At 42.6% G+C, this 25,484-nt stretch overlaps 1 protein-coding gene across 1 annotated transcript; it reads left to right on the plus strand.

The window, feature by feature from the left end:
* The first annotated feature begins 1,452 nt into the window (after window positions 1–1,452).
* On the plus strand, window positions 1,453–25,250 carry LOC106566942 (serine/threonine-protein kinase 35). The gene is made up of 3 exons (XM_014135608.3): window positions 1,453–2,143; window positions 7,084–7,866; window positions 20,100–25,250. The coding sequence occupies exons 1-2, from the start codon at window positions 1,594–1,596 to the stop codon at window positions 7,797–7,799; spliced, it is 1,266 nt and encodes a 421-aa protein (XP_013991083.1). The 5' UTR covers window positions 1,453–1,593; the 3' UTR covers window positions 7,800–7,866; window positions 20,100–25,250.
* Window positions 25,251–25,484: the final 234 nt, after the last annotated feature.

Genomic DNA, 25,484 nt, shown 5'->3' on the forward strand with positions numbered 1-25,484 from the left:
TATTATGAGTTTTCATGAAGCAGCTGTTCTTCTGTCACGAGTCAGCTGCTGTGCACAGCTGACCCAATGATACGATTGCAGAGAAACAATCTGATCTACGGATTGATTTGAGATAAGTCAGTTCCTCTTAATTGTGGGGCTGCATGTCTAAAACTTCAGGTTAATTTAAACAGAATAAGCAAGATTTTTATGTCAGTGAAAGAGCTATATCCATCTGGCTATGTCAGTAAGCTAGCTAGCTACAACATTTAGCTACACAGTTGATCAAATCACTGCACTGCACAGAATTTGTGCAGGACATAGCCACCGTTTTGTGTTTATTTTCACACAATTGCAAACTATTATATAACTGTCACAACATTTGTGATAATTTAGCCTTCTAGTTATTCTGTCTCTTTCACGAAAAATAATACGTGAGCGCAGTGATAACAAATGAGGAATTATGTTAAACAATTTTGAATTGAGGATGCTCAAAATTTTAATTTGAATATGAGTTCCATGTCCTACAAGACAGATCTGTTGAGGGCGGAGGAGTAACGCCATCTGACATGAAACATGATCCACATGTTTAAATAACAGCCTATTAAATGTGTTATAAGTGTTATAATATATTAGGCATATAATAAGATGTTTATTCAATGGTTTAACTCTGAAATTGATTAATGAACTCGTTTTTATTATTTCATTATTGATTAGGTGCCACGCCCCTCCCAGTCCAATCACATGCCTTGTCCAGGTGCACTCAGTACCAGGCTTGAGCACACTTGAAAGTACATGCTGTACTGGATAAACCATGTTTACAATGAGCAGAATTGTTATTTATTTATTTAACTAGGCAAGTCAGTTAATTAAGAACGAATTCTCATTTACAATGACGCCTACCAAAAGGCAAAAGACCTGCGGGGAGGGGGGTTGGGCACACATCACGACAAGAGAGACACCACTACATAAAGAGAGACCTAAGACAACATAGCAAGGCAATGGGATGGCGAGAAAGAAAGAAATATGGCCAAATACACAAGATAAATGCAATAAGCACTATGATTTTATGAGAACGTGTTTTTAAACCTCCAAGTTGAATATAAAATCTGTTTTATTGTGGGAATATACTGACGTCCTCTAAAGTTCCACCTACGACCATAGTTATCTCTCCCTCATTTGCATATCAATGGTACCGCGCTAACTTAAAAGTGTATTACTTATGTTATTGTATGTGTACGTTATTATTACATTACATATTTGACTTTAAAAGTTATTCATAACGTGTGATATAATGGGTTAGTATGATCATTGTTTACGTTAAATGTTGAGTAACAGCGGAGAATTATAACTTAGTCGCGGTCGTCTTACCTGCTTATCTGTCAGATGGACCAATCAGATGGACCAGTCAGATGGACCAATCCCATCTCCTTTTATACATTGGAGGCTATGCAGACAGTGGTTAATTCATCACATTTCTTTTAGAGCGGCGTCATGGGGTCATTAGCCAGCTAAACAGATTTACAGTAGTTGAAGATAGGGAGGGTTATCTAACGGTTAATCTATAACAATTACGCGTCATAAGTTTGTTTGATTGTTATTGTCAAATAAGTCATGGATATATGCAACGGGAGGAGGCGAAAGATAAGAACCCCAAGGAGTCTGAGGGCTTACAAAAGGCTGGTTGAAGCACAGAACGCTACCGCCAACATGACGAAACGGGAGGTGAAACGAGAGGTGTGCAAAGTCCTGAGGTCGCTAGCGGTAGAGAACAACAACGTGGACATCGATGGCCCCATGGAGGAGCACTGTTTCTCTATGAACTTTAGTAAGAACGAAAACCTCGAGGAGCATGCTATGGTTATGGCACCACGCTACAGTCTGTTGCGAGAGGTCGGAAGGGGCAGCTATGGGGTAGTGTTCGAAGCAATTGCACGGAGGACAGGGGCAAGGGTAGCGGTTAAAAAACTCCAATGTAACGCACCTGAAAATGTGGAACTCGCTCTGTCAGAATTCTGGGCTTTGGCAAGCCTGGAGAAGAAGCACGAGAATGTGGTGCAACTCGAGGAATGTGTGCTACAAAGGAATGGAATGGCCCAGAAAATGAGTCATGGAAATAAAAGGTCAAAACAATACCTGTGGTTGGTGGAGACTTCACTGAAAGGTACCTTTTAGCTCATTTTTACCTCGATGAAATCCACTGCCTGATTGGTTCTTGTTGTCACTCTTTAGTAGCTACTATAACTACCTAGATTGAAACAATAAAATTGCTTGCTAAATTAGCTCGCTCTGATCAGTACAGAGCAGGCCAATCAAAACAACATTTGTCCTTATTAACTTTGCTGCTAACTCGGTGTTTGATCCATTGATTGCAAAAAGGAGGCACATTTTTCGAAGTTGCTGATCAGCACATACAAACGAGGTAGATAAGCGAAATAAACCTAAACTTTTTTTAACCAAATGTAGCATTGTGTAACATGTTATGTTACCTATTGTTTCTTTTTGGTTACTTTGAATGGCAAACAGAATAGATGGGCAGTTATTAGATTCGTTTTAATAGTCACATGTACAGGGTTGCAGACGTAATTATAGGGTACAGTGAAATTGTTGCACTCTGAGCTCTGGCAATGCAGGACAAAGTGAACAAAACAATGGAAATAATATATACATATGAACAGCTGTGGCAATGATACATGTCAATTGGGGGCAGGGTAAATGTCTGGGGGGGGGCACACAATGTACAGTCATAATGCTATATTTTGCTTTATTTTCCAGGTTGCTCAGTCTCATACATTTGTTTTTAGGAACAAGATTTCGAAATGCCCATGTGCCACGTATAGGTTAACTGCCATAATGCGCTGTAGGCACAGTGTGCTATTCCCAGCACTTGAGAACATTGTTCTAGTTGGCCATCAATAAACCCTTTCCTGGTTGGCTGCAAATTTGCATACATGACTGAATCAAGCAATCAATATTTTTTGCAATTGATGGTATTAACCCAAGCTATTGCCTCTTATTTATTATTATATTTTCTATTAGTATGAAATGTACGTCACTTGACCTTTTTTTCCCTAGTCAAGCTTATTTGAGCTAAATGTGAAATATGCCAATATTAATTAGGATTAGATTGTTGTTTTGTTTTGAGGCCCACAGATACTGCTGAATCTTGCTTTTAATCTCTAGGCTCACTGTTCAGAGCAGTTAGCCTCAGTACTGCCTTTGCTGGCCATCTTTTTATAATTAGTTATGTAAGTGTCATCATTTCAGGCCATTTCTTTTGTCAACAAATTAATTATTAATCTTGACTTGACATCATTTTAGCCAATATCCATCATTTTTTTAAAAAACTAAAGGAGCTTCTCTAGGCTATACAGTCAACATTTTGATTAACATTTAATCATCAATATTTGTCACTTTTTGCACAGCTTTGAAAGCATGGTGTTTTGAAGCCTAGAATGAATATACTGTATGGTGATCATCCTAAACTCAGCAAAAAAAGAAACGTCCTCTCACTGTCAACGGCGTTTATTTTCGGCAAACTTAACATGTGTAAATATTTGTATGAACATAAGATTCAACAACTGAGACATAAACTGAACAAGTTCCACAGAAATTGAATAATGTTTCCCTGAATAAAGAGGGGGTCAAAATCAAAAGTAAGTCCGTATCTGGTGTGGCCACCAGCTGCATTACGTACTGCAGTGCGTCTCCTCCTCGTGGACTGCACCAGATTTGCTAGTTCTTGCTGTGAGATGTTACCCTACTCTTCTGCCAAGGCACCTGCGAGTTCCCGGACATTTCTGGGGGGAATTGGCCCTAGCCCTCACCCTCTGATCCAACAGGTCCCAGACGTGCTCAATGGGATTGAAATCTGGGCTCTTCGCTGGCCATGGCAGAACACTGACATTCCTGTCTTGCAGGAAATCACGCACAGAACGAGCAGTGTGACAGTGTCATGCTGGAGGGTCATGTCAGGATGAGCCTGCAGGAAGGGTACCACATGAGGGAGGAGGATGTCTTCCCTGTAATGCACAGCATTGAGATTGCCTGCAATGACAACAAGCTCAGTCCGATGATGCTGTGACACCACCCCAGACCATGACGGACCTTCCACTTCCAAATCCATCCCGCTCCAGAGTACAGGCTTCGGTGTAACGCTGATTCCTTCGACAATAAACGCAAATCTGACCATCTCCCCTGGTGAGACACAACCGCGACTCGTCAGTAAAGAGCACTTTTTGCCAGTCCCGTCTGGTCCAGCGACAGTGGGTTTGTGCCCATAGGCGACGTTATTGCCGGTAATGTCTGGTGAGGACCTGCCTTACAACAGGCCTACAAGCCCCTCAGTCCAGCCGCTCTCAGCCTATTGCGGACAGTCTGAGCACTGATAGAGGGATTATGTGTTCCTGGTGTATCTCGGGCAGTTGTTGTTGCCATCCTGTACCTGTCCAACAGGTGTAATGTTCAGATGTACCGATCCTGTGCAGGTGTTGTTACACGTAGTCTGCCACTGCAAGGACGATCAGCTGTCCGTCCTGTCTCCCTGTAGCTCTGTCTTGGGCGTCTCACAGTACGGACTTTGCAATTTATTGCCCTGGCCACATCTGCAGTCCTCATGCCTCCTTGCAGCATGCCTAAGGCACGTTCACGCAGATGAGCAGGGACCCTGGGCATCTTTCTTTTGGTGTTTTTCAGAGTCAGTAGAAAGACCTCTTTACTGTCCTAAATTTTCATAACTGTGACCATAATTGCCTACCGTCTGTAAGCAGTTAGTGTCTTAACGGTCATTCCACAGGTGCATGTTCATTAATTGTTTATGGTTCATTGAACAAGCATGGAAACAGTGTTTAAACCCTTTACAATGAAGATCTGAAGTTATTTGGATTTTTATGAATTATCTTTGAAAGACAGGTCCCTTTTTCAGGACCCTTTTTTGTTTATCTGTGAAAGTTTGTTGGACAATAATGCTCAGTTAACACTTCAGCACTGTCTTAACTTGTCTAGGCCAGTGGTTCCCAAATTAGGTGTCGGCATGGGGGTCGTGCCCACCCAGTATTTTTTTTAAGTTTCTCTTGAAAGTTGTAATAGTAGAATGCACAAGGTGCAATTAAGAAATTGGGTAGTGTATCATCAGTTCCTCTTTCCATGTTAGTCATTACATACAGTGGGGGAGAAAAGTATTTGATCCACTGCTGATTTTGTAGGTTTGCCCACTGACAAAGAAAGGCTCAGTCTATCATTTTAATGGTAGGTTTATTTGAACAGTGAGAGACAGAATAACAACAAAAATATCCAGAAAAACGCATGTCAAAAATGTTATAAATTGATTGAGAAGGAGCCAGAGATCAATATAGCCTAACCAGAAGAAAAATAACCCTGTTCCGGACCCTCCTGCGCCAGTTGCTCTCTGCTGCTGGCCTTTGCAGATTCTGCCAGTACGCTCCTGAAGTTGCAGGTAATGGACTACACCAGCGGTCGGCAACTTTTTCAATTTAGAGTGAGAAGTTATCCTACCATTTCTAGTGATCTGCGTGCCAGTTATGATTTTCATATGCACATTTTTGTGGAACAGTTTAATTGATAGTCTTCATATCTCAATCAATGTCATGTGGTTAATCTAAATGAAAATGTTATTTCTATTGCCATTGCCAATATGTAAAAATAGCCTACATAAAGCCAACAAATAAAAACATTGCAGCCTGCAGGTAGAAAATATCCTGAGGAAAATAAATATCCTATAAATCACATTGGCTATGCATGGCCTGTCTGCAAGGAACTTGAAACATTGTATGGACTATTGCATTAACTTGGTCCGACCCGAAGCTCGTGCTAGAAAACGTATAAGTTTGTATAAAATATTCTGCGGCGTTAGTTTCCCCTGCCATTGAGCTCCATAAAGACACAGCTGTAGGCTATTTTGCACAGGGGCTAAGAAGTAATCAGGTAGGCCTATTTTATCACGATTCCACTGGATCAGAGCATTACATTTTTTTCTTCCCCCTTTCATGCTGAGTGGTAATCGAAACAAAGAAAGCTGGGAAGATTTTTCAAATTGACAATAGTTCCTCAATATAGCCTTTCTCAATTGATGTTTACTTGCTGTTTGAGGCGAAGAAACATTTTTCTTTAAGAAGCTCAACAGAGACGGTGAGTTACGATTTCTGATTGTCTTATCAGATCCCCAAATGGGCACACTTATAGACCTACATTTTCCCGAAGGCCTGGTAGACTAGTCCTACTTCTATATGCGTAATCAGGTGAGTGTTCTTACTCAAGATTGACAGGCGCGCTCCAAACAGAAGACAATGAATAAATTGACAACTAGTAAATGGAATGAAATAAACCAACTTGTTTTTTCTCACAAGTGTAGCCTAGGTTGTGAGCTCTGCAAACGTGTCCAACTACTACGATGACAACAGTAAGACCGTCGTAGTAGTAATAATGTTTTCAATAATATTATTATTATTATTATTATTATTAACAGAAATGACCCTAACCAAACAAACATTGTAGATGAGAAATTCTGGGAACATTGTGGGGCACAGACAGATTAGCTGTGCTCTTTGGACACAGTCCCAGAGACCCTAGCCAAGATCTGTGCATTGATGATTAGGCTGTGTGCAACAGCGCAATGTTCATGTGTGTAGATTGCCACAGTTTATTTGAGAAACAAGTCCCGTTTGTTTTCATAGCCATCATTGCACATGATGTGGAAACCCCCTTTCCACATCATGTGCAATGATGGCTATGAAAACAAACGGGACTCCTATATTCTTTGCCGACTGTCCAAAATATATACTTACATTTTTTTTATTTTTTTTTATTGTGCAAACTTAAACGACTAAAACCTGATATAAAGTATGTAGAAAAGATAAAGGAGCTAGACAGAATCTAAAATTAAAAACATGGCAATGGGCCTCCATTGATTTTATAATGTTTGAGGCACTCAGATGGCATAAGTCATGGCAAAATGCGTAGAATTGCAGGAAATTGGCTTTAAAACATCCAGATTTAGTCTGCGGCCAAGATGACAGCCTTTAAGATTGGCGAGGTTCCATTGGTTTTGCCACTCTTAAATGCTGTTTTGTCTGTCTCTTTCCCTAGGTGAGCGAATTCTGGGCTACCCGGAGGAGCCGTGCTACCTGTGGTTCATCATGGAGTTCTGCGAGGGCGGGGACCTGAACCAGTACATCCTTTCGCGACGGCCCGATCCGCGCACCAACAAGAGCTTCATGCGCCAGCTGACCAGTGCCGTGGCCTTCCTGCACCAGAACAACATTGTGCACCGTGACCTCAAGCCCGACAACATCCTCATCTCCCAGAAGTCAGGGTTGCCTGTGCTCAAAGTGGCTGACTTCGGCCTCAGCAAGGTCTGCGCAGGCTTGGGCAAAGACGGCAATGAGCACCCCAAAGCTGGAGGCGGCGGAAACAACGTGAACAAGTTCTGGTTGTCGTCAACATGTGGCTCAGACTTTTTCATGGCACCTGAGGTGTGGGAGGGCCACTACACGGCCAAGGCAGACATCTTTGCCCTGGGCATCATCATCTGGGCCATGCTGGAGCGGATCACCTTCATCGATGCCGAGTCCAAGCGCGAGCTGCTGGGCACCTACGTGCGTCGGGGCACTGAGATTGTGCCAGTGGGTGAGGCGCTCCTGGGGAACCCCAAGATGGTGCTCCACATCCCGCAGAAGACACGCAGCACCATGTCTGAGGGGGTGAAGAAGCTTCTGCAGGACATGCTTGCGGTCAACCCCCTGGACCGGCCCGACGCCTTCCAACTGGAGGTGCTGGTGAACCTAGTCACGTGTGCAGCGTGACACCGCTCCCCTCCCATTCCCCTTTCCAAACCATGGCCAGTAAGAGAAGGGTCTGCTTTTTTACCAGGTAGGTTTTCCTCACATGGACGACATGGGTTGTTCCATATGATTTCAATCACTTTCTGACTGGACCCCTTTTGATTTGAACAAGACCTTTCATACATGTTTGCTAGGGCTGTGACGATACCAGTATCACTTTTTTTTTCTCCCCATGGCAAATATGAAACCACGACGGAGACAAGTCTTTGGACTTTTTAAAAACCTGCTGTATGTAAAACATGTGCTATAGCCTGGAAAATGAATGCATAAATCTAATCAAATTGTATTGGTCAGTGCAGTAATATCTAACAAGTAATCTAACAATTCCCCAACAACTACTGAATCCACAAAAATCTAAAGGGATGGAATAAGAATATGTACATATAAATATATGGATGAGCGATGGCCGAGTGGCATAGGCAAGATGCAATAGATGGTATAAGGTGCAGTATATACAGTTGAAGTCGGAAGTTTACATACACTCAATTAGTATTTGGTAGCTTTGCCTTTAAATTGTTTAACTTGGATCAAACGTTTCGGGTAGCCTTCCACAAGCTTTCTACAATAAGTTGGGTGAATTTTGGCCAATTTCTCCTGACAGGGCTGGTGCAACTGAGTCAGGATTGTAGGCCTCCTTGCTTGCACATGCTTTCACTTCTGCCCACAAATTTTCGATAGGTTTGAGGTCAGGGCTTTGTGATGACCACTCCAATACCTTGACTTTGTTGTCCTTAAGCCATTTTGCCACAACTTTGGAAGTATGCTTGGGGTCATTGTTCATTTGGAAGACCCATTTGCGACCAAGCTTTAACTTCCTGACTGATGTCTTGAGATGTTGCTTCAATATATCCACCTAATTTTCATGCCTCATGATGCCATCTATTTTGTGAAGTGCACCAGTCTCCTGCAGCAAAGCACCCCCACAGCATGATGCTGCCCCCTCTGTACTTCACGGTTGGGATGATGTTCCTCGGCTTGCAAGCCTCCCCCTTTTTCCTCAACATAACGATGGTCATTATGACCAAACAGTTCTATTTTTGTTTCATCAGACCAGAGGACATTTCTCCAAAAAGTACGATCTTTGTCCCCATGTGCAGTTGCAAACCGTAGTCTGGCTTTTTTATGGCGGTTTTGGAGCAGTGGCTTCTTCCTTGCTGAGCGGCCTTTCAGGTTATGTCGATATAGGACTCATTTTACTGTGGATATAGATACGTTTGTACCTGTTTCCTCCAGCATCTTCACAAGGTCCTTTGCTGTTGTTCTGGGATTGATTTGCGCTTTTCGCACCAAAGTACGTTAATCTCTAGGAGACAGAACGTGTCGCCTTCCTGAGCGGTATGACGGCTGTGTGGTCCCATGGTGTTTATACTTGCTTACAGATGAGTGTGATACCTCCAGGCGTTTGGAAAAAGCTCCCAAGGATGAACCATTTTTTTTCTGAGGTCTTGGCTGATTTCTTTTTGATTTTCCCATGATGTCAAGTAAAGCGGCACTAAGTTTGAAGGTAGGCCTTGAAATACATCCACAGGTACACCTCCAATAGGCTAATTTACATAATTTGAGTCAATCAGAAGCTTCTAAAGCCATGACATGATTTCCCAAGCTGTTTAAAGGCACAGTCAACTTAGTGTATGTAAACTTCTGACCCACTGGAATTGTGATGCAGTGAAATAATCTGTCTGTAAACAATTGTTGGACAAATCACTTGTGTCATGCACAAAGTAGATGTCCTCTTCGACTTGCCAAAACTAGAGTTTGTTAACAAGAAATTTGGAGTGGTTGTAAAACAAGTTTTAATGACTCCAACCCCTAAGTGTATGGAAACTTCTAACTTCAACTGTACGTATGAGATGAATAATGTAAGATATGTAAACATTATTAAAGTGTTTAGTTCAAACTGACTAGTGAGTCTCTGTGTAGGCAGCAGCTTCTCTGAGTTAGTGATTGCTGTTTAGCAGTCTGATGGCCTTGAGATTGAAAAACAGATTCTGTCTCTCTGTCTCAGCTTTGCTACACCTGTACTGACCTCGCCTTCTGGATGGTAGTGGGGTGAACAGGCAGTGACTCAGGTGGTTGTTGTCCTTGATGATCTTTTTGGTCTTCCTGTGACATCGGGTGCTGTAGGTGTCCTGTAGGGCAGGTAGTTTGTCCCAGGTGATGCGTTGTGCAGACCGCACCACCCTCTGGCGAGCCTTGCAGTTGAGGGCGGTGCAGTTGCTGTACTAGACGGTGATACAGCCCGACAGGATGCTCTCAATTGTGCATCTGTAAAAGTTTGTCAGGGTTTTAGGTGACAAGCCCATTTTCTTCAGCCTCCTGAGATTGAAGATGTGCTGTTGGTTCTTCACCACACTGTCTTTGTGGGTGGACCATTTCAGTTTGTCTGTGACGTGTATGCCGAGGAACTTAAAACCACTAGCTCCACTACTGTCCCTTCGATGTGTGTGTAGGGGGGTGCTCCCTCTGCTGTTTCCTGAAGTCCACGATCATCTCCTTTGTTTTGTTGACGTTGAGTGAGAGGTTGTTTTCCTGACACCACGCCTCCTCCCTGTAGGCTGTCTCGTCGTTGTTGGTAATCAAGCCCACTAATGTTGTGTCGTCTGCCAACTTGATGATTGAGTTGGAGGCGTGCTTGGCCACGCAGTCATGGGTGAACAGGGAGTACAAGAGGGGGCTGAGCACGCACCCTTGTAGGGCCCCACTTTTGAGGTATTGTTTCCTACCTTCACCACCTGGGGTCGGCCCTTCAGAAAGTCCAGGACTCAATTGCACAGGGTGGGGTTGGGACCCAGGACCTCCAGCTTTTAATGATGAGCTTGGAGGGTACTATGGTGTTAAATTCTGAGCTGTAGTCAATGAACAGCATTCTTACGTAGGTATTCCTCTTGTCCAGATGGGACAGGGGGCAGTGTGTTGGTGATTGCATCGTCTGTGGACCTGTTGAGGCAGTATGCAAACGGAAGTGGGTCTAGGGTGGCAGGTAAGGTGGAGGTGATATGATCCTTGACTAGTCTCTCAAAGCACTTTATGATGACAGAAGTGAGTGCTACGGGGCATTAGTTATTTAGTTCAGTTACCTTTGTCTTGGTGGCCATCTTGAAGCATGTGGGGACAGCAGACTGGGATAGGGAGCGATTTGAATATGTCTGTAAACACAGCAGCCAGCTGGTCTGCGCGTGCTCTGAGGACGCGGTTAGGGATGCCGTTTTGGCCGGCAGCCTTGCAAGGGTTAGGTCGTTTAACTGTCATGCTCACGTCGGCCACGGAGAAGGAGAGGGGGGGGGGGCCCCGTGGTCCTTGTTAGCGGGCCGTGTCGGTGGCACTGTATTATCCTCAAAGCGGGCAAAGGTGTTTCGTTTGTCTGGAAGCAATACGTCTGTCCGTGACGTGGCTGGTTTTCTTTTTGTAGTCCGTAATTGCCTGTAAACCCAGCCGCATATGTTTCGTGTCTGAGCCGTTGAATTGCAACTCCACTTTGTCCCTATACCGACATTTCGCTTGTTTAATTGCCTTGCGGCGGGAATAACTACACTGTGTATTCGGCCATATTCCCAATCCTCTTTCCATGGTTAACCTGTTATGGCTAGGGGGCAGTATTTTCACGGATGGATAAAAAACGTACCCGATTTAATCTGATTAGTACTCCTGCCCAGAAACTAGAATATGCATATAATTATTAGCTTTGGATAGAAAACACTCCAAAGTTTCTAAAACTGTTTGAATGGTGTCTGTGAGTATAACATAACTCATTTGGCAGGCCAAAACCTGAGAAGATTCTGTACAGGAAGTACCCTGTCTGACCATTTCTTGGCCTTGTTGATTATCTCTATCAATTACAGGGGATCTCTGCTCTTACGTGACACTTTCTACGGCTCACATGGACTCTCAGAAGGCGGCAAAATGCTGAATCGTGGCTTTGCAGGCTCTGGTTGAAACAAAGTAGCGCGTTTGGGTAGTGGCTGGTTACAGTACTGTGAGACTCAGGCTCGTGCCCGCGTCGACCGAAAGCTTTGTTTACTTTCCTCTGTTTAGCTAAACGGAGATTCCCGGTCGGAATATTATCGCTTTTTTACGAGAAAAATGGCATAAAAATGGATTTTAAACAGCGGTTGACATGCTTCGAAGTACGGTAATGGAATATTTAGAAATCTTTTGTCACGAATTGCGCCATGCTCGCGACCCTGATTTACCATTTCGGATAGTGTCTGGAACGCACGAACAAAACGCCGCTATTCGTATATAACGATGGATTATTTTGGACCAAACCAACATTTGTTATTGAAGTAGCAGTCCTGGGAGTGCATTCTGACGAAGACAACAAAGGTAATGAAACTTTTGTAATAGTAAATCGGAGTTTGATCAGGGCTAAACTTGGTCGGTGTCTAAATGGCTAGCCGTGATGGCTGGGCTATCTACTGAGAATATTGCAAAATGTGCTTTCACCGAAAAGCTATTTTAAAATCGGACATATCGAGTGCATAGAGGAGTTCTGTATCTATAATTCTTAAAATAATTGTTATGTTTTTTGTGAACGTTTATCGTGAGTAATTTAGTAAATTCACCGGATGTTTGCGGGGGGTATGCTAGTTCTGAACGTCACATGCTAATGTAAAAAGCTGTTTTTTGATATAAATATGAACTTGATTGAACAAAACATGCATGCATTGTATAACATAATGTCCTAGGGTTGTCATCTGATGAAGATCATCAAAGGTTAGTGCTGCATTTAGCTGTGGTTTTGTTTTTTGTGACATTATATGCTAGCTTGAAAAATGGGTGTCTGATTATTTCTGGCTGGGTACTCTGCTGACATAATCTAATGTTTTGCTTTCGCTGTAAAGCCTTTTTGAAATCGGACAGTGTGGTTAGATTAACGAGAGTCTTGTCTTTAAAATGCTGTAAAATAGTCATATGTTTGAAAAATGGAAGTTTTCGGATTTTAGAGGAATTTGTAATTCGCGCCACGCCCATCATTGGATATTGGAGCAGGTGTTCCGCTAGTGGAACGTCTAGATGTAAGAGGTTAAATGCGGTGGTTCGCACTTTAATTTTTGTGCGAATGCCGCCATCTGTGGTTTTTGGTCTGGGTATGTTTTATTAGTCACAGTGGGTACAACATCTCCAATGCACTTCCTTATAAACTCACTCATTGAGTCAGCATACATCGATTCTCTGAAGCTTCCTGGAACATTTCCCAGTCCGTGTGATTAAAAAAATCTTGAAGCGAGGATTCAGATTGGTCAGACCAGCGAGGATTCAGATTGGTCAGACCAGCGTTGAATGGTTATAGTCACGTGTACATCCTGTTTGAGTTTTGCCTATAGGACGGTAGTAGCGAGATGGAGTAGTGGTCGGATTTGCCGATGGGAGGGCGAGGGAATGCCGCGTATCCGTCGCGGAAGTTAGAGTAGCAGTGGTCCAGTATATTGCCCATGTTGCAATCAATATGCTGATAGAATTTAGGTAGCCTTGTTCTCAAATTTGCTTTGTTAAAATCTCCAGCTACAATAAATGCTGCCTCAGGATATATGGTTTCCAGTTTACATAGAGTCCAGTGAATTTCCTTGAGGGCCGTCAGGGTATCTGCTTGAGGGGGTATATACACAGCTGTGACGATAACTGAAGAGAATTCTCTTGGGAGATAATATGGTCGGCATTTGATTAAGTAATTCTAGGTCAGGTGAACAGAAGGACTTCAGTTCCTGTATGTTATGGTTACACCATGAGTCGTTAATCATGAAGCATACTCCCCCATAAATGTGACTCTCGATAACAACATACTGATGTTTATAACATTAGGGCTGTTGTCCTGAAGAAGTTAAATTCGCTCCGTGTTTTGTTTCCTTGCCATGATACTAACGAGTATCGCGATACTGGTCTCACCTGGCCCTAATGTTTGCCCAAGTAACTTTTTGGACCTGAATGCCAAAACATAGAGGTGCTTGAAGTTGACCCATTTTCCATACCACACGCTACCATGACACATCCATGTCTTCATCACTGAAATTGATAAATGTAGAATTTTATATACTTTGAAAGCTTGCAAACAGGGTTGTCAAACTATTCTATGATTTCATGAAATAAAGTTAAGTTCAACGTCATTGATCTTAAAATGCGTAAACTCATATTTGTCTCATTTTCACAAATGTTGTAGTTTAGACCCTATTTTACATAATCTGAAGTGTTTGTTGTGCCCGTCATCGGTTGAGACATGCTATACTCTTGAATTCAGGGTGGGTGTCATTCTGATCATAGAAATATAATTTATAGGATGGACCTATCCCTTCAGACCCTTGCAATTTAGCTGGTACACATCAGATTATTGTTCTTCAATAAAACAGTTTGACAACCCTGTTTGTAAACTTTCAAATGTATATCAAACTCAACCGTTTATCTATTTCAGTGATGAAGACCTGGATGTCTCATGGTAGGGTAGGGAATGCAAAATGGGTAAAGTTGGAGAACCTCAAGCTCCTGAATGTTTTGGCATTCAAGTCTAAAAAGTCACTTTCTGAGAACTTCTACCATGGGAAAACATGAGCTATTCTCCTCACTGCCAGATTGACTTTAATCTGAGGTAAACTGTTTTTGACTCAGTAGAGGCTTTGGCCTCCCTTCTCTGTTCAGTCAGCCAGCACAGCAACACAGGAGTAGGAGAGGGACTAGTAGGCTGGTAATGCCTTGATGCGCTGTCTGCCGTTTTCAAATACGAACATGCAGAGTCCAGACAGGTAACTAGAGACCCCTAGCTCAGTCTCTTACCACTCGTTGTTTGTCTGCTTATTCAGCCAACCCCTCACCCTCTTTCTCGCTCTCTTTTGCTCTCTGGCTTTAATCAAAACCATGCTACTTGCCCAAGGGCCAAAATGTACCCTGTAAAGTTGCCAGTACCCGTCCAAACTCCACCCCTCCCCCCTCTCTCTCTGGCCCACTTTTCATTCTTTCATAACACTCTCCTACTCTGACAGATCATCACCGCAGGGGCCTTTAGTTTAGCACTTTGTATGCCTGTAGATGAGCAGATCAGCTGGGCTCATCACCTTTCCCAAGGCAAACCCAGCCCAGCCAAACCCAGCCCTTCCTCCTCCTCTGTGAGAGAGATGGTATCTGTAAACAAGCCCTATTATTCCTGGGCTAAATTGAGTGACAGACGCCCTTTGCCTTACCTGTCAGGTACACTACATCACACCCCACCCATGTTCACTTTTTCAACACCACGGGTTGGCCTGAACTCATTGCCCTGCGGACTATACCTTGTTCCTTCCTTAAATCCTGTTTTTTTTTATCATGACATATGGTCATTTCCTGGTAGGCTGATTAATTCCTCGTAGGGCATTGTGCCATGTCAGTCTTTGGGCCGGGGTTGTCCTCACCTTGTTTCTCTAAGAGACTATTAAGACTTGTTATATCTCAGTGGATGACTCCCAGTGACTGTGTGGTTGGGCATAAGGCACCAGTGTTCAAATAGTTGCTTTTTTGTCTTCTTTAAAATACTTGATCTGTGCCCACTCAAACTGACATTTACTCCTGAGGTGCTGTTGCACCCTCTATAACCACTGCTTATTATTTGACCCTGCTGGTCATCTATGATGATCTATGAACGTTTGAAGATCTTGAACGATCTGGCCTTAATGCCCATGTACTCTTATCTCCATCCGGCACAGCCAGAAGAGGACTGGCCACCCCTCAGAGCCTGGCTCTTCTCTAGATTTCTTCCTAGGTTCCTGCCTTTTTGTAAAGTTTTTCCTAGCCACCGTGCTTTTACATCTGCACCGTCCAATCTGTCGCTCTGAACCAGAGGGGGTGAAAATGGGGGGTTAATCCTGTGTTAAATACTAATCCTTTCACTGCTCTCAAGTTAGTGCAAGAGGATTATGCAGAACTGAAGGTGAGATCATCATCTCAGTCCAGTACCAACTCCACCAACCACTGCTGTGGGCATCCTCCATCGCTGTTGTTGTGTACACACACACACACTACACTTGCGCACTCTGAGAGCAGTCCATGGTTAGTGTTAGCGTCCCCCACCCTCCCACCTCTGGATAGCAGCACAGACTTCAGCTGCCAGTCTGATGCAGGGTTCAGGAGCCCTCCACTCTCCATTCTCCCTCCCTCGCTCCACCACCCCTCTCCCACTGGTAGACAATGAGGCTGCTGCTCCTTCTCGGTGGGGGCTTACTGAGGCTCACGTTTGGAACATTTTGTCCTCTGTGTCTCTACCTGCCTGCCAGCCTGTGTGTCTGTCTGCCTCTGTACCCAGATAAACCAGACCAATGCGCATTAGCTTTTTAAATAATGTTTTGACGATGTAAATACTGTAGTAGGATTTTGTATGAACTGGGGGATTTAGAGTGTACTGCACATGGTGCAAAGTGACATGTCACGTAAAAGGCTTGTCTAATGAATGTGTTTTAACTAAGTCCGTGACATCAACAAGGAGCACTGACTCTAGTGCTTTACATAAGTATTTTTATGTGCGGTGTATGGGTCCCATACAGAGTCTAGTTCAAAACTTGCCCAGGGCACACAGTACACTTTAGGCGAGCAGAAGAACGTGTTGAAACTTGAACTCGCTCACACACTTTACTATGGTCTCTATGGAAATAGTTTTAACGCAGTGGTTTGGCTGTATGGTACAGTATGTACTATATGTGTTCTGTGGGCGTGTCTTACTCTATGGATAGAGGCTTGCTATCAGGGGAAACTGGTCAGGGAGTGGGAGGGTGGGGATGACTGAAGTCAGCAAAAGCTAAACACAATATTAGAGTTGACTGAGAAATGCCAGCAGGAGGGCACTTTTTTTTTTATATCGGATTTTGGGTGAGAAAAGGGTGGGTGTTGAAGAATGAGAGCATTTTGGATTAGTTATGTAACGGGGTGTGTTGAACTGAGTAATAGGGGTTGTAAAAATGATTAAAGACCCTTGTAATGAAAGGGTCTTTAAGGAAACCTGCCTGAAACTTGGGTTAACAACCCAAAGATAAATTTGTTGTGAGCTTCACAGGTCGTATGGAAAGTCAGGTTTCCATGAAAGCTGATAGTCGAATCACCTGGTTGTGCTAGTAATACTAGGAACTATTTTATTTTTTTTATTTTATTTTTTTGTGCACATCCACACCTCGGCATTGTTCTTTGGCTACACCCCCCACCCCCTTTGCTGTGTCACTGTAATAACTGGAGGGCCTTTGCCTTTCTGCTCCTCTGCCCCCAGTCAAACAGCACGGTTGGCTGGTGATGTAATTGACTCTAATGGATCTGCTTTTGTACGCACCCCTCAGGGTCTAGTCTCGTGTTGCCTTAGACTCTGTCTATATCACTGTCTGGTCGCCAGTGCTATGGCAGTGCTAGGGTTCTGCGTAGGCATAGAGTAGTGAGTCTCAACCATATCAGTGCTCTTTGGTGCCATGTTTGGTTTAAATCACTTTATTTTGTCAAACACTTATTTCTGAAGCTCTGTCTTTCAGCGTTGTTCTGCTGATTATGGTTGGAGCCTTTTAAACTCTAATTGATGGATGAGAGATGCATGATCAGTTAATGTTGTCGCGAAAAGCAGTTGAGCTTGCTCTCAAGGATGTTTTCCACTATGATCATTTTAGATAAGTGTCACTGCGGTAGCTTCACTGAGAGTCTCAAAGATCCACACACTTTGCCAACCTCAACCAAGCCATAAACCACCACCACCTTCCCACAAATCCTCAACTCACGCTAGTATTTAATCACTTAAGATGAGTGAATTACTTGAGATGAATTCCTCCCAAACCTGAAATCAAACACACAGGCACAGCTAACCTCGGTGTCAGTTTGGGCATTGCATAAGTGTGTCAGTTTCTCTGTTGCGCTTTCCATTCCTTAAGCTCTATTTAATGCTTTTCTATGGTGCGGTTGTGGTTTGTACAAAGCTAGTTATAACCGGTTTTGGTGAGGACCAGACTCCCCTCCTGGTTTTAATTGCTATGCTGAACGAGGCCTGCCTGCATTTTTCTCTCTATCCCCCTCTCTTTTTCTCTGGAGAGGGTAAAGGCATCTGTATGCTTCCCAGCTGAAAGAGTTTGTGCATACATTATGACATTTTGTGACGTTTTTGTTCGTTTTGGGCTTCAGTAAGTTTTTTTTTTTTTTTCGGCTGTTTGGGGGCACATTTTTTCATCATGCTAACCGAGGTCTACGCCCTTTCGCCAGTGGTTGGTCAACAGTAGGGATACTTCAGTAAAGTCTTTCAGTCAACGGGAGACGACTTGTTTTCATGCAAAAAAAAATCATTTAGAAATACTGCACCAAACATCTTAATTGTGCTTTTTTACATCCAACTAAGATCTCCTTGGCAAAAACGTCCAAATGAATGACAGATTTCTCGAGTTATTTCTTGGAGAAAGTGTATACTTGCTGCGGCATCTCAGAATGGACGAACAGTACTATTTCTTCTTTTTTCTCGTTTTTCAAGAGAATGTCCTTTTAAGTGAGTATGCGACCACACTCGTTCGGGTAGCCGCCAGCCTAACTGAACCATACTGACGCCGTAAGAGTGAAATGTTATCTGTCACGCCTTGTTGTCATATAATTACTGAACTTGTCTGGCAGTGGTGGGTGGACTCAGGCTTTTCAGCCTTTTCAAATGCAGGAGCATGAATAATTCCAATTAGTTGAGTATCTAAAGAGAAGCTTAAATGAGACGGGAACTTACTGGTTTATTAGGAAGTGACTCCTTTGATTTCCCATGTAATTCTATGGTGTAAAATGTAGCGGTCAACCTGTTGCTTACAGCCCCGTTATTCGGCATAGACCCATGTTGGCATCTGCATTCTTAGGCCTACTTGCATAAATCATCGTATCAATCTTTAATAGAGTACAAGTGAAGTGCTTTCTGTGTAAAAGCTACACGAATTGTTCAGTGCTACCAAACCAAATTTACCACTGTTTTTCAACTCTATTCACACCCAGCCAGCGAGGGTCATGCATGGGTTTGGTTAACACAACCACTCGTAAAAATATGAATGTTATTTTCCTAAACTCGAATGGTAAAGAGTTGCATGTATCCCGGACTTAGAGGAAGCCCTCTTCCCCCACGTCTCCACTGAAGATACCAGTCTCTACTGGTTTTAACAAGGTAGCCCTTTTGGGGGAGCATGTTACGCAACACGTAGTGGGATGGTTGAAGAATTACAATGTGGCTCAGTTTCACCCTGCAGCCCCTCTTGTTCATGTGATGTTTGCCTCGGGTTCTAGCAAACTGTGCACCCCTTTTTCCAGACCAACAACAATCAAACCAACAATAGGTTAGCTAATTTAAAACATTAGACTTTGGATTTGTTTGATTCAATTTGACACTTAGTGTAAAAAAGGGGGGGGGGGGGGGGGGTTCAATTGGGTGCCTAAAATGGCAAAAGGTTGCAAGAGTCTTTGTAGTTATGCAATCTTACATGTTTGAGTGGCGGTATGGGAAGCATGCTAGTGGCATGGGGGAGGTTGTTTCAGCAGTCTTTAAATGGCCCTGTGCTCAGAGTAGGTGTCTCCCACCCAGAGTCTGGACAGGACCTTTCAGCTGGCTCGTGTTCATTCGGCTCTAAACAGAAGAAACCGCACAGGAACTGGTGTAACTTGTTCAATAAGAAACGCACTTCTGTTTTTTTGTTGAAAAACATTTGAAAGCATTTTCTGTTGCTTGTCCTAAGGACCGTGACCCTGGTTCATGGCAGCGTGCATCCTCCTCAACAAGCCTGCACATGACTTAGAGTGGGAGGTGAAGTCGGCCACCACCGCCGAGCTTAAGAGCAATCAATAATGGCTGGCATTTAGCCTGTCCTTGTCAGCTGCTGTAGGGCCCTTACAGCAGCTGAGAGCAGGGTTAACGAAGGAAAGGGGCCCTTTTGCTTGAGGAACCTCAGGCGCTGCAGTGGTTGCTGCATAAGAGGGGCGATTTAATGGGGTTGTGTAGACTGCCCCAGTGGAGACCACCGTAAAGAATTTGTTGTAGTGAACCTGAGGGTATTTATACCATGAAACAATCCGTGACATCAGACATGCCAGTCGGGGTCGCATAATGAATCCCACCAATCATGCACATCTGAAAGGTCTTGCATATTGGCACAATTCTATAGGCTTCATTTTGTATGCACAGATATTGTTTGCTGGTTCAGTGAAATGCACTGGAGTTCCACACTACACTAATAGCACTGCCTAAAGAAAAATGATACTAATAACCTGTAAGCCTCTAATTTCATATTGGCTGACATTCAACCATCTTATTTTCTCCCCTCTCTCCAGATGTTTACGAACTCAATGTGGGACCCCAAGTCTATACAGAGGTGGAAAAAGGGACTCTGATCATCTCTGAACTGTAAAACCTCTGTGATTGAGGTCCGCACTTCAAAAATCAGGACACCATCATAGGAGAAGCTATGCAATCAAGTCGTATGGAAAGTCAGGTTCTCTCCCCGCATCTTCTATTTTAAATTTGGAAGGTTGTCACCAAAAAGCCCGAAAGACATTCACCAATGTATGATGGTCAGCTATGCCAGAACAGTGCTCCCTTGCACACCTGGTTTGAAATGGCCCGAAGGAGTAATCATTAAGTTATATTTATATTTGATATGCTGGTCTTCAAAATACATTTTTTTCTCAATGTTTTTGTTTTTTCTTTGGTCCGGTTATGGACGGGTTCTTCCTTCTCCTCCAATGTTGACGTGTTGTTGGATGGGGCCACAGGCTAGTATGAATGGATAATCTGTCATGTATGGACTGGAGAGGCTAACATGTTGCGCTGTGGACCCTCTATCCAAGAGGTTTAAAAAGTATTCCTAAAATGACCGATGATAATAATGTAGAAGAAGGGACTTAGAATTAGTACTAGGATGGACATGAACCTTATGATGGGATAAATGTCATACATTTTGGTCAGGGAGTTGGTTAACCATGGATTGCCAGTACTATGATACGATATTCTGAAAATAGAATTTAACTGTACTGCTGACAAACATACAGTGCCGATACAATAACGTATCTGCACTGTCTGTTTATTAGCTAGCCAGCCAGATTTAGACCCATTTTTTTAAAAAACATTTCTGGAATAATTTAACTGCCAATAGTCTGAATCTATTCATGTAATAATAAGGAATTACCCTCGACCACGCCCCACAAACATCCTTCTCCAACCCCCCCCCCCCCAGTGTAAAGGAGCAAACTTTGTTTTTCCTATGGCCGAAAAGCTGCTGTGTTGTTCAATGTACATGTAACCAGATCTGAAATCCCGGCCTACGGTTAGTAACGCTCCCACGTAGGGAAATGGAGCCCTGAGGCTTCAGGCTATTCGGCGTGGGAAATGTGGGGACCCAGTGTCCAGGTAGGCTACATGTATCTGTGTGTGGAAAACATTTCATCACAGGTAAGACATTGAACTTGTTCAGTATAGTCTGTTTAGCACCACTCACTACTTGTAGCTGTATCGTCTGTTTGTTTGTGTTGTTGGTCTTGGCTAGCTTAATGTTCCAGTCGGTAGCTACCTAGCGCTCACTCTATTTATGTAACCTTTATATTATCACGGAGTCATACTGAGACACGGGTCTCTTTACAGATGAGCCCTGAATTACATAAGTTACAGAAAATACACATCAAAATGCGAGCAGAAAGACAGTCATTAAAAAACAAACACATTCATCAGTAATGAAGCCCTCCTGCAAGGTAATTATGTAATGACATAAGGTCATGTGGCTGCTAGCATCGTCATGAAAAGGGGCTTGCGGGAAGCCCTACAATATTAAGTAGTGAGAACACTCAGGAGCAGGCAATGTTGAAAAGTCATCTTTAGATGTGTACTTTGCTTAAATGTAATTGACTGAAGCTAGCAGACAAAAATAAAATTGTGTTTGGAAAAGGCCAAGTATTTGCTGTGAGCCAATGGGGTAACCACAGGTTGTTTTCCCCTCAGGCGGGCTGGGTTGTGATGGGCTGGGTTCTAATAACAATTGGGTCTATTTTAGCAATAAGGCTCGAAGAGGTGAGGTATATGGCCAATATACCACGACTAAGGGCTGCTCTTAGTCACAACGCAACGCGAAGTGCCTGGACACATCCCTTAGCCATGATATATTGGCCATGTACCACAAACCCCTGAGGTACCTTATTGCTATTATACACTGGTTACCAATGTAATTAGAGCATTAAAAATGTAAGTTTTGTTGTACCCGTGGTTTACCGTCTGATATACCACGGCTGTCAGTCAATCAGCATTCAGGGCTCGAACTACCCAGTTTATAAACGCCGATATTCCATTCATACAATGCAGTCAATCCACAGCCATACACTGGCTGAAATTGATGATAGGACTCAGACAAGTTGTAAATGCAACAGGTATTGACTGATATCGTATCATATAATAGCACTCCCAGCTTTCCAAGAAAACTTATGGTCTGTTTTTAAAGGCTATTGATACAGAAAATTGCTATTAAACCTAAATGGCATTTATAATTATGACTATATTTTACGTTGACAAGTCTATTACACAATTTCTGATATGCAGGAAGATAAAAGCCATTTGATAAGTAAAATCAGGATTATTCCTCTACTGCCATCCATTCCAATTAGACTGGTTTGGCCAATATGGTTGCTATTTTCACCCCATTCTGTAACTTTGAGAGTTTATGACATAGCCCCGCTAGTAATTTAATAGGATCTCTATGACTTGTATACTGGGAATGGGAATTAAATTCAATACAACTTTATTATACAGACAATTAAGAATGGTGGGTTAGGCCCTTTTTATTGGGTGGTTGGGTAAGCAGTTCCCCATCCTCAATGTGGACTCAGACCTAGTATCAACCAAGCTGCATCAACACCCCTGTTTTCCTCCCTCTACACCCTTGTGCCTTATTTTACCTTCATCAAATGGAGGGGTAACTCATTTGATTCACAAAAAAAAAACATATTTTTATAAAAAAAACTGTTTTGATGCAGAATATAATTTGTCCCTGGTAGCAGGCCTATATCAGTTGATAATATGTTGTGCATTTGAAGACAGAACTGTTTCTCTCTATATATGAGATTATAAAATGGTTTTAGGGGCATTGCTTTAACCAAATTGTCCCAAGAGTTTTGGACACTGGTGTCACAATGTAATATTGGGCTAAATCTAAATTGATTATATTATTAACTCCCAACTTTTGACTGGGTAGCTAGTAATTACTATGAAGTCTTAGACGTGTATATTGTATGTCACGTACCATTGTTTTTGAACTTGACAGTCATATTTTCTACAAGAATTTATTAAAGTGAGCATTTTATGGTTTCAATGTGAGATGTGCATGAAGATTCAGGACCCTAACCAAGTGAATTGTATTCTAGCTACTCAGACTCACTTTGCAGTCTAATGCCAGTTAAGGGAAAAGCGGGAACCTTTTGAGTGCTTTTTTTAAAACTCATTTACTTATTTGACTTTGGATACTGTTAGAATAAAATTAGCCATTAAATTGTGTAAATAATGCTATGGAATGGGATCGAAAGGACAGTTGGAATCAATATCATCTGATCTTTGTGATTTGAGTGGTTATTGAATATCTGTTGTGGAGGTACTTCCGTTTAGGAAGTCTGTATGGGATTGGTAATAGTTCCCCAAGTAAGACCAAGACGAGGTTAGAAACACCTTTCCAAAATGGGTCCACTTTAGCCCACCAGAACTGCCTAGCTGAAACCTCTTCTCTTAATGAAAGTGTCTCCAAACTGGCAGAATGTCATGTTCAGTACACAGTAATGCTCTGTATTACATGTTGAGCCATCAGTTGGTTTCCTGTCTGTGTTCTTGCCCATTTGTGTCATGTAACTTTTCAGTGAATAATGCATGGTGCCATGTTCCTTGCTTACCATTGAGTCGGTTTTAGTTGTTTCACTTCACACGGTAAACAAGAGGTGTGTGTGTGTGTGTGTGTGTGTGTGTGTGTGTGTGTGTGTGTGTGTGTGTGTGTGTGTGTGTGTGTGTGTGTGTGTGTGTGTGTGTGTGTGTGTGTGTGTGTGTGTGTGGGTGGGTGGTGTGGGGGAATCGCAGTTGAATGGACAGGTATTATACACCCCAGATGTACACAACCCCCCCCCCCTCAGATAGTTGTCGTCAACGTTTCTCAAACACTACACTTTGAGGAGGCTACCTTCTGGATTATGAAGTCTCTTTCATTTTTTTCTTCTTTTTACCCCCTCAGGTAATGGTTGACGGTCTAAAACCAGGGCTGGATCATTACAAAAGCTCATTCTTGATTGCTGAATGTGGACTATTCAACAAAGAGTTGAACCGCAGTATATTGGGCATATTGTCCACTGTCTAATTACTAGCTTTTGTTTTGTTTGAAGTGAGCACGGTAGTTGCTGATTGACTCGTAAACGTGCTTCCAGGATTCATTTGAGACAGCAGCTTGTGCTGCCCCATCACGGTCGAGACAATCCATTCTCTTTATTTATTAGCCTAGTGTAGCATCCTGTTTTTACCTTTTTTTAGTTTACAGCTATTGACAAACTCGATCTGTATTTGCTAGTCCGGTCCTACCGCAGTCTTCTACTTCTCTGACAGTTGTCTTTCACTAGATCGTTTCAGTAGATTCATTCTAAACTGTTTTCAGTCTAGACCTGTGTTGCATTTGCAAAGCTTTAGACCTGAGACTGTTTGTTTCTCTTTACCATAATCCAACCTCACAGGTCAAACTCCTCAAAAGCTTCTCGATGTGATTTTTCATTTAGCTACTTTTATTGCCGTTTTGACATTTTGAATACTTTCTTAAAGCTTAGCTGCAGAAAATATTTGGCTTTTGCCTTTTTAGAAATGTTTTTGAGTAACACACCTCTCTCTTTGATACCTCTGTTTTAATGTTACAGCCTGTACATTAACCAGGATTCCTCATACTCAGCTTTACCGACTGGACCAGTTTGTTACCTGGAGAACCTCTTGTAACCTCTGACCTTTTTCACAGTGTAATCAAGTATGTGAGCGCTCCATTTAAACAACATAGCAACATCAACTGTCACATGACCACCCTACTTTAATGTCGAAGCACCGCCACAACGAAGCTCTTTCTGCCACCTACTTGTTCATTCATGACATCGTATCTTGTTGGAGTAGTGAAGATGTTGGCGTGTAGGTTAAATTACCGTCTTCATTCCACTTAAAATCCAACACTCTATGCAACCTTCTCACTGTACACATTGCGTAAGGAACCACAGCATTTCTGCTCTGCTTTATTCTCCTGAACTACTACTTTCTTTCATCACATTATGTTAGTGTTCATACAGTACGTGTCTTTACAATGTCATATAAAATATGAGCTTTCTGTTGTTCAAGAAGCTGACTGGAGCATTGTGTTTTAGCAAAGTATTGTTTTTTTGCTGTAAATAATGTTTGACAACTTCTGTTTCTCTTGAAATAAATGATCCAAAATACAAGTCTTTGTTTGGTTTTAATATCATCAACCCAATTCACTCATTAGACATGATAAAAGTAGCTTTTGTAATCTACTCCAACAAATACTTCTGTTCTTGTACAGTGGCCTCCAACCAACCTCTGCTAGCAGTCTTTAAATCAAATTGTATTTGTCACATGCGCCGAATACAACAGGTGTAGTAGACCTTAGTGAAATGCTTACTTACAAGCCCTTAACCAACAATGCAGTTTTAAGA

The sequence above is a fragment of the Salmo salar genome, chromosome 13, assembly GCF_965601325.2.
Source record: "Salmo salar chromosome 13, fSalSal1, whole genome shotgun sequence".
NCBI classification, from domain to species: domain Eukaryota; kingdom Metazoa; phylum Chordata; class Actinopteri; order Salmoniformes; family Salmonidae; genus Salmo; species Salmo salar.

What these genes read in the sequence shown, in the direction of transcription:
- LOC106566942 (XM_014135608.3), top strand. Translation starts at nt 1,594, where the DNA reads ATGGATATATGCAACGGGAGGAGGCGAAAGATAAGAACCCCAAGGAGT. An exon ending in GGTGGAGACTTCACTGAAAG is followed by an intron (nt 2,144 to 7,083) that starts GTACCTTTTAGC and finishes CTCTTTCCCTAG; the next exon opens with GTGAGCGAATTCTGGGCTAC.